Raw genomic sequence first — 10,187 nt, forward strand, 5'->3', positions numbered from 1 at the left:
AATAGATGGCAGTTGCTTTTTTTGGTCGTCAAAGGTGTTGCATACACTATCCAAAAAGCATGGATGCCTCCTATATTCTAGTGTGTGCGCTGCATGTGCTCTGTTAGAATAGATGGCAGTTGCTTTTTTTGGTCGTCAAAGGTGTTGCATACACTATCCAAAAAGCATGGATGCCTCCTATATTCTAGTGTGTGCGCTGCATGTGCCAATAACTTTTCTTTATTTTTTTTATTTAGTTTATCAAAAAACCTAAGTGACCCTAACCCCATATAATATTAATGAAAAAATGATTAAAAAAAAAACCAAAAGACCCTTCGACCTAAGTTATAGATTTCTTGCTTCTAAATATACCTTAGTAATTAAACTATGCTAAGAAAAATAAAAAAACTAAAAACATCCTTGCCCAAATAATTAAACAAACTTAATTTTTAAGAGTTTTCTAGATATTATATTGTGCAAATATAAGTAATAATAATTGAAAGATACAATATACAATGTAATTGAAAGATACACAATACAATGTAAATAATAATAATAATAATAATAATAATAATAATAAAAAAAAAAAATAATAATAATAATAATAAAAGGATATGAGTCCGAGTAGTGAACCGACATGCTTTAGTCGGCTATTAGTGTCTACATCTCAGCACAGAATACAAGACAGAATACAAGTGGACGCGGTCGGTCCGATGCTTCACACTAAACAATAAGAAACGTGTTTTTTATTTTCAAGGTTCACACCAACGATTGGCTGTCCTTAAACTTATATGCTATGTTTTAGCCACCTGTTGCCGCTAGGAACAGGAAGTAGTATTCACACATTGATTTTTTTTTTATATTTATTATTTATTAAATATATGGTTTTATATCTTTATTTGAATATCCATTGTCTGAACACTATTAATTATTTAAGATAAAATAAAAACAATATATATATATATTGGGTTAAATTGCCATCCTACTCGCTGAAATTAATAAAAGAAAACTAAAATGGATTTTTGACAATAAATAATATTTCTTAATAATTACACCAGATTGCTTTACGGTGAAGCAAGATCTCGATACCGACTTGAATAACAAAATGTCAATATGTCATGTCAAAGATGGGGAGGCTGATATTCTGACATGTAACGTCTTTTCGGTGCCTCCAAAACCGTGTCGTTGAGGCATTATTCTTAAAAGGTTCTGGTTTCTAGAGAGTTGATTGGAACTTACAAGAATATTACTAAATTTGCATGTTTCTTCTTCTTGTGGCTAAAGCTTTTCAAGGTTCCATGTGGGAGCTCAAAAGTGGCGAACAAAGAGGAGAAAATTGATAAAATAAAGAAGGTGGTGGTGCCGGAGAGCGGCTGCAAAACCAAACTCTACTAATAATGCTTCCCGACTCGAGTAGGGAAAGAGAGATGTCAATTATGGTGACTGCTTTGACACGTGTAGTGGCTGGAAATGTACCTGCAGATGATTCGGATTCCTCAACAGCATTTTCAAATAATCAAGGAGATTGTATTCATGGTGGTTTGTCGGCGAAGAGAGAAAGGGAAGAAGAGGGTGGTTGCAGTGAAGAGAATGAAAGGCTCTGTAGAGCATTTGGTGATGGCTTCTTACATGGGGACGACTCCTCTGCCGGGAGAGGTAAGCTAGTTAGTTTTACGGTTGGCTAGGGTTACTCCCGAGCTAGCTAGTTTTAATTTGTCTAGCTTAATTTGTGCTCGTCTTATGCACTAAAATGCCCCATTAATGATGTAACACTCTGTTTCTCCCCTCCCATGTCTCTACAGCCACAGGAATTTCCGTCGTCACTACAAGCACCGTAACACCTGCATCTACACAGATGACATTTACTCCAGTATATGAACACAATGAAACCCGCAGAGACGAGCCACAGAGAAAATATAGGGGAGTGAGGCAAAGGCCATGGGGCAAGTGGGCTGCTGAAATAAGAGATCCAATCAAGGCAGCTAGAGTTTGGTTAGGCACTTTTGATACACCTGAGGCTGCAGCAAGAGCCTACGATGAAGCTGCTCTGAGATTTCGAGGCAGCAAAGCCAAGCTCAACTTCCCAGAAAACGTCAAGCTCCGACCATCTCCTCCCCCCAGTCCAACAGCAAACCAGTTGACTGTCTCTGATTCTCCAAGTTCCGGCCTTCTGTCCCTCTCTACATCCTCTGAGCTCTTGCTTCACTCCCAAGCTCTTCACCATACGCAAAACCGTGAGATTTCAAGAGAGCAAGTTAGCCAACCTCAATTGATCTTGGGTGTTGGTGGTTATCAAAAGCAACCCGTGAGTCTATACGACCAAATGTTTTTGTCATCTTCGTTTGTTTCTTCTAACTCTTCATCATCCTCCACAAAATCTTCCGGTCGTATGCTTTTTCCGGCTCAGAAACCAGGTGAGTTTAGGCCTGCCACTAGTAGTCAGAGTAGCGGAAACGATTGTCAGTTGCCGGCCTGGTCAGGTTATAGCCATCATACTTCCTCTTCCGGATAATCCGTACACCACAACGCTTATTCTTCTAAGCAGTTTTTGTTTTTTTTTTAATTTAAGTGAATTTCGGGTCAATTTATACACACCTCAACTAATTTTACGGATCTTAAAGTTAACAACTATGTAAACCTCTAGTGATTATAAAATTTGTAAGACTTGAATTGGTGATCTCTAAGGAACAAATTCAGGGTTTGACCAGTTGAGCTACACTCCTTAAGATTTTTACCATGAATTTGTCTTGATAGAACTTAGCCAGAAAATAGTTTCTTTCTAGAAAAAAATTCTTATGGAAAGTAAATTATTTTTTTTGATGGTTATCAATATCATAAAAAATAAATTTTAATACTTTTTATTATTTATGTTTCATTTATAAGTTGGAAAATAATTTATTAATATTTTAATTATTTTTTCCAAGTTTATTAAAAATTAGAGACCAAAGTTGACATATAAAAACATTGGAAGATAAAATTAAAAAAAAAACTTCTAAATTATTTTAAATAGAAAAATGACAATTAAAAAAAAATTGAAACCAAATCTAAAAAATAATGAAATTAAAAAACAATTATCAAATAAAATAAATAATAAAGAATAAGAATCAAATATAATAAATAAAAATTTTTAATTAAAAACAAATAAAAAATAAAAGAATAAAAAATAAAAATTAAAAGAATAAAAACCAAACTAGTATAAAAATTAAATTCAATCAAATTTTATTAGATGAAAATGAAAAAATAAAAATTCAAAATAAAATATATAACAATTAAAAAATTAAGAACCAAACTTAATATAATTAACAAATAACAATATTTTTGAATTTTTTACAACTTCTAGAAAATATTTTTTATTTGAAATAAAAAATATACTTTCCTGAGTGTATTTTTCTGGAAAATATTTTTTATTAATCAATTTTTTTAATACTAAACAAACGCAAGAAAATTTTAAAAAACAACTAGAAAAAAATCAGTAAAAAAAGCTTGCCGTTTTGCAGAAGCATCTTCGCCATTCCAACAATGGTGAATTGACAGGAAAATTTAGTGGTGCTTAGGGTGGGAAATAGGAATCAAGATTTGTATCTCAGACAAGGCCTCTTCCTCCCAGGCTTCCTTGGAACTTTACGACCAAGATGCGACCATGTAATCACAACCTGTAGAGAAACTTAAACAGGCAATCACAATGTGTTCCACAAGGGACCCCCATTCTCTTTCAAGATAATGAAATTCAACTTTCACAGATCAATATCAAGCAGTGACGTAGAATTGATAGATCAATGCCAAGTGGGTAAATGACAGCCGTAAATCAGGACATCAACAATAATAAAAAAAAATTTTTTGCTGATTTAAATCTCCAGAATGGGAACGACATCCAGCTGTCTCGTACACTGTCCCGGGAATGTGAACAATCAAGAACAGAAGGCGTGTTTGCTGACAAATAAATTGACATCAAGAAACCATGATAAAATGCCGCTGTAATGATGATAAATGACAGATAAACCATATTAAACAAATGAAGAATCTTAAACAAAGCTGAAATTGAGATTTCCTTCCACTGCTATAAACAAAGCCCATTTGGGTCCTGCCATTAGTCAGTGGTACAGCATGTGCCAGAAGTATACAGCAATCTTTACTCTCAATTCTAAGCAGCATCACAGCCTAACCAACAAAAGAAATATCTTCAGGATATGATTGAATGTCCAACCAAACCCACTCAGCAGAGATTTAAATGGGTTCTTAGATCACTTCCATCTGCAAACACAATTAAAACAGAAGTACTGTCACCTAAAAATGATTTTTCCCCCCTTTGTATGAGCTCGGGCGTGGAGAGGGAGAGGGAGAGGGAGAGGGAGAGGGAGAGAGAGAGAGACCTTCATGCATTCAGTGGCATCAGCCCTTTCAAACTTTTAAAGCAGCTTTGTGGACCATAGTTTCTTTGTGTATTTGGTGGCAACTCTTCTCAACAAGATCAAGCAGCTTCTCCAAGTTCATTGCCCATGAGTTGAGAATGTCATTGCTATCCTTTGCTACTTGGAAAGACACTATTCCCATTGGCCTGTCAATCTTTGCCACCAGAGCTTTGGACACAACCATATCAGAAAGATGCTTCTCAGCTTCCTATAATAAAAAAACAAAAAAAATGGTGGATTAAATGCAAAGTCCTTGATCAACGCACACACTTCTCATATTATTAACATGTTTGATAAACTAACTAGTGCACTCAAGGTACTAATTTAACTTCTATTTTTTTAAGATTTCAGCACAAGAACTAAAAAATAGCAATCATTGTTGGTCTATAAAAGCTGACCAGCTTTTTAGGGAAACCTGTAAGATGCTTTACATGGTTCAAGAGAATACAAAGCCCTGTTCCTCTGTTTTTTCAAACCCCAGTCACCAAAGCAAAAGGATGGCTGTTTGCCAAATTATGCAAATCACCATCAACCTAAATTTCGTGCAATGTGAGTGGAAAGATCTTATTCCTCTCTAAGCCAACCTGACCCTAAGCCGAATTGTCTTACTAACAACAAAATAAATTATGAAAAACATTAATTGGCAACAAGTCATTACTGATACCAAGGACCACAAGCACTAACAGAAAGGGAAAGAGATTGTTATACAAGGCAAAGATGTGTATAAGTATGAATAGGCTGGAGGGTTGCTTGGGAGTGTCAATTGCAAAGCAGAGCTCATGATTGTTTGTAAGCTTGCTCTGAATATGCTTGAAACAAGATTAAAGGAGAATGCCTCCAAGAGGATTAGAGCAATCATTCTTGAATGCAAAACCTGGTGCCATTGTCAAATTCGCACTCATGTTATTAAGTGAATTAAAGATCATTTATAATATTAACAGGCCTGCTCATCAGAAACTTAATTGGGCTTCAGACATGGATTAAACACAAATACATTAGCCACCACCATGTGATTAAATTAAGTTACAACTAATGGGATTTGTAAGATTCCAACTCCTAAACATTAGGTCAAAGAGGCTCTAAAATTACCTGTGACTCTGTTCAATAATTGAACGCGATGTCTAAATTCAGATATGAACACCAGAAGTTTCAATTAGGATGGACAATATAACTTTAATTATTATGTTGACTGAATAATTTCTGAGGCGAATCTCTAATATTTTATCCACTATTATGGAATATCCAAATAAATAGTTAAACAGAAGCACCAGGCAACCATGAAGCCTTTATTAATTTAACCATGCCTGATTAAATCCAAATCTTTGAAATGAAACACATTCATGGAGATTTGTGCGAGTTCACATGACAAAGGACAAATCAGGCATAATTACACCATGGAAACAATTGCCAAAAACAAGATTAGTGTGGGCAAACAAAAGCATGTGTGCAACACAACTACACATATACAGAAAGACGGGGGGGGGGGGGGGGGGGGGGGGGGGTGTGTGGAACCTGGATGCTGAGACACAATAACTCTGCTAGTCTCTTCACAGTAATCCTGGAGTAATACTTTGAAACAACAAGGATATTCTGAAAAGAAAACATGTTGCAAAAGGATTAACAACCACACTCAACAGTAGATTGAAGAAGAAATCTCCATAATTGTCCCCAAATATGAAAATTGAAAGTAGATTACATGTTCAATTATTCTTTGCTTTAAATCCTCTGCTGCTTTGTCACCCAAAGATCCTCCAAGTAAGTTCTTCTCATTTTCAAACTCATCCATAAATGCATTCCAAAGAGATGTCCATTGGATGACTTCCATCGTCACCAACTGTTTCAACAGCAACCTATGGAACAGCATCCAAAGAAGAGAAGCATTAAATAAAAAGATTATTAAATTAAATGACCAACAAAATGCAGGAACAAATTAAAGCAACACGTACTTAAAATTTGAAATTTCAGAAAGATTCTTATCCTCCAAGGTGGAATTCAGAAGGCTTGACTGCATTGGATCATGTGGTGCAAGTACCAAGTACCAACAGATTTTCCTCAAGACCTACATGTTATAAATATCAGGGCAGTCCAATAGAGTACATAGAAACCTCAACAGATAAAAAATTGAAGATAAGCTCTTACTGGAATCCATTGGGCAGGATTTTCCTTTACAGGGGGAATCTCATATATTGCCTTGTAGCAACGGCAAATTTCAAGATAATCATTGTCATGGGAGTAGTACCTATAACATAAGTGGAGAGCACAAAGCCAGTCATTACATGGTGCTCTTATTCAAATCTACAGTAGATATACTAGTTCACAAATACTAGAAGGCTACAAAGCATTTAGCAACCAAGAAATAAGACATGGGAATTTGCATAATAATTGGCAGAGACAAGTTGGATGCTTGGGATATTTTACTAACTTTTAAATAAAATAAAAAATCAACAAAAAGAACTTTTCAATGAAAAAATATTATCAAATTACCCCTGGCCTTTTAGAAAAAATAAGCAAAGGCGATCAGGTCATGAAAGTTTTTGGAAAAGATACCACAAAGAAAAACCATTTTTGCAGGGTTTTGTTACTGTATTTGAAAATAAAATCCCAGGTTGTTGTTCAAAAGAGGAAAAGAAGAGACCATTCTTTCAGTAGAAAATACAAACATGAAATCTCAACAGAAATGTCTCAGACTATAGAAATCCACAGTTGCACGGTCCTATCAGTTTGCATCTGAAATCACAAATATAAAATAGTATTGCAATGTTATTTGAAGTTCCAGTTCGATGACTTCTGATGTCTGGAACTTTGATTTGCCTTTCAACGGGTTATTTTAAACTCAAATATGTTGCGAAGAAGGAAGCTTTCCAGCATAAGTTGGTAGCATGCATGTCCATACCTTTTTTTAGTGATCATATTTGACAATTAAGAATTGTTTAAATCATGCATATTACTTTGCTAGCATTTCAGAATTGAATCTGTTTGTTAAAAAAGCAAACACAACTAATGACAATGTGGAACACTAACATCATAAAAACCATAAATGCATTGTCCAGCCAGTTTGCTAACTATGAGCTGCAAAATGTAAGGATGGAAATGCTATTATATAGTTCTCACTACCAGACTTAAAACCTTGGAAAGCAATAAATGGTGGCAAAGAAAGCTACTCCCAGGATATATAGCATTGCGCATAGCTTTGCATGAATATTAAGTTGGGCAAACATATCTATCAGCATTACTGTTCCAGATTAAGAACCAAAAACAAAAACCTCAAAAGAGGGAGCAAAAGGGCTTTTTCCTCTGTGCTCCAAACATGAAGCCATTGTGCATTCACATGGAAAACATGCTATCATATGGATTACCTTACCATCAGGGTCTTAAGCACATTGTCTACAAAAGCACCTCCAAATATTTACTTTCAATGATGTTAACAACAGTTACAGGAGCTCATGAAACGATTGAGCATCACATGGTGCATGCAAATTAAGACCAAATTAAAGGCCTTATACAGACCAAACACAGATTTCAGAACACGTTAAAAACAGCTGTTTCCAGCATTTCATGGTGCATGCAAGTACATAAATAGAGATTATAAAGATACCGAGCAACATTTCTGTAATTTCTTAGCATTAGAGGTATATTTTGCTTAATCCAAAAGGTGGCAAGCAGAAACACAGCCACATAAGCTCACAAATTTTCAAAGATGCACTGTATAAAGATACAAATGTAGTGTAACCAAGGAGCTCATGAAACGATTGGGCATCACATAAAACCTAGTTAAGTATTAGACAAATACTAAAGAAACTCAGTGGAACTATTCAAAAATAAAAGTTAAAGCAAGAATAGGGCAAACTATATACAAAATTTACATACCGTATCATCAGTTCATAGTAGATCCGCTTTAACTCCAACAATGATGGTATATCAGCAGGAGCCTCTTCAACAACATTATCACCTTCCTTTGGTTTCTTCTTCTCCTTTGAAGCATCAGCATCAAAAACCCTTGGACTAATCTTCCTTGAGAGAATTTGTGCGCGAACATAATCTTGGCGGTCAAGGCAAAGACGAACCTGTCCCAACAAAATTGATGCCCCATCAGAATTAAAACAACCACCAACAAAAGCCTCAAACTTTACAGATCAAAGATAAAAAGGTCAATGGTCATCCATGTTCCACAAAAGCAGGATCCCCAGTTAAGGAACCTTAGATACAATCATATCATGCTTCATTAATTGCATATCGAAGACATTTTAAGCATCCAATTTCTTTGCTTAATCTCAAAGACATTACCTAAACTTAAAGTACAAGCAACAAATAACGAGAAAACACAAACAAAAATACAAGATGCACATACTTGCTCAAGAATGAAAGCAATTTTCTCAGTTTTTGCCATAGCACCAAAAGTTTCCACCTGCAACCCAAAAACATAAAAAAACATCAATCTTCTTACACGCTCTATGAAGTAAGAAAGCAAACACTACAAACTTACTGCAACTTCTTGCATCAGATCCGCAGCTTCAGCTATAAGCCCTTGCTCTTCCTTAATCTTAGCTAGTTTCCTAATCAACCTTGCTCTCTCAATTTCAACATATATCTACACGTCATATAAATAAACAAGCTTACTGAAATAACACCAGCATAATTCATAGAAACAGTCATATTTACCCCCACATTAAATAATCAAATAAAAAACAAAAATATATAAAAAGGATCATGAAAATCAGTCAGACCTTGCCAGCAGATACACTGTTAAGTGTTTTAATAAGTTCGATACGAGTATCAAGATCCAGCGTCTCGTCAATGTATTGCATTGCTTGCTGGACCATTGCAGTTACAGCCTACGCAGGAAAGAAAAAAATCAAAATCCACCCAAAAAAATCATAGCACAAAAATTACCTAATTTAATTGAATTTATTTGCAAACTAATTAAAATGAACATTACCTGTTTGAGTTGACCACGTTTTTTAGAGAGAAGGATAATTTGGTCATTTAGAGCTTTCCAATCTTTAGCTTCGAAGCAGAGTTGGAGAATTTCGGTGACGGCTTTCTTAGTGCCGGCGACGTCTCCGGCGAGCCTCATCTGCTTTTCGACGTTCTGCAGTTGCTCAATCGCCGCTTCCAAATTCGCTTTTCCCTCCTGATTGATTTGTTTTTTTCATAAATTAAAACAAAATCACTAAATGGAAGCGAAATTGATAGAGAAAAATGATTCAAACAATCTAATTTTAGAAGTGAGAGAGAGTCTTACCATCTTAAACCAGAGAAAGTTCTGTTCAGTTCAGTATTTTACGAACCCTAGAAGAAGAGGAGGAGGAGGTGGTGTTTTTGTTGAGAGAAAGTGAAGACTGAAAAAATGCCTTGTGTGCTTTTTTATGCACTAAAACCCCTTTTACAAGCAAGAATTGATTTGAGTAAACTATTTGTTTAGTCCCTAGCTCTTAGAAACATTATAATCTAGTCCCTTTTGTTTGAGAAACCAGTCGACTCGTTATTTTCTTGTCCTTTTATAATTTAGTCCTGTGTTAGTTACCATTTATAATTTAATATTTTATTTTCCTAAAATACACTTACTTCAAGTCAAGATTCCAGCATTACAAGTTAGAAACAAACCAACTAGGCATTTCCGAAAGGTATCTTGAATATTTTGATAAAGTTAGTTTATTGTCTACCCCGATAAAATTAAAATAAATAAATTATGATTTTCAAAATTAAATCATATAGTTTATGGATTAAAGTAAAACCCTTCAATTAAAATCAAGTGTTCATAAAATCGAGATAAACATTAATTTTTGAATGAAAAGACAT

The 10,187-nt window shown here is 34.9% G+C and overlaps 2 protein-coding genes across 2 annotated transcripts; one reads left to right on the forward strand and one right to left on the reverse strand.

The window, feature by feature from the left end:
• Positions 1–1,117: 1,117 nt before the first annotated feature.
• On the forward strand, positions 1,118–2,686 carry LOC7456286 (ethylene-responsive transcription factor ABR1). Its single transcript, XM_002310589.4, has 2 exons — positions 1,118–1,635; positions 1,782–2,686. Exons 1-2 carry the CDS (start codon positions 1,377–1,379, stop codon positions 2,489–2,491), a joined length of 969 nt encoding a protein of 322 aa, XP_002310625.2. The 5' UTR covers positions 1,118–1,376; the 3' UTR covers positions 2,492–2,686.
• Positions 2,687–3,938: 1,252 nt separating this feature from the next.
• Positions 3,939–9,780, reverse strand: LOC7457153 (26S proteasome non-ATPase regulatory subunit 12 homolog A). Its single transcript, XM_002310015.4, has 12 exons — positions 9,631–9,780; positions 9,325–9,519; positions 9,113–9,220; positions 8,872–8,976; positions 8,737–8,793; positions 8,256–8,452; positions 6,528–6,627; positions 6,335–6,447; positions 6,085–6,238; positions 5,901–5,978; positions 4,350–4,596; positions 3,939–4,230 (listed from the first exon to the last, which is right to left on the reverse strand). The coding sequence occupies exons 1-11, from the start codon at positions 9,631–9,633 to the stop codon at positions 4,378–4,380; spliced, it is 1,329 nt and encodes a 442-aa protein (XP_002310051.3). The 5' UTR covers positions 9,634–9,780; the 3' UTR covers positions 3,939–4,230; positions 4,350–4,377.
• Positions 9,781–10,187: the final 407 nt, after the last annotated feature.

Source organism: Populus trichocarpa, chromosome 7, assembly GCF_000002775.5.
Source record: "Populus trichocarpa isolate Nisqually-1 chromosome 7, P.trichocarpa_v4.1, whole genome shotgun sequence".
Lineage (NCBI taxonomy): Eukaryota > Viridiplantae > Streptophyta > Magnoliopsida > Malpighiales > Salicaceae > Populus > Populus trichocarpa.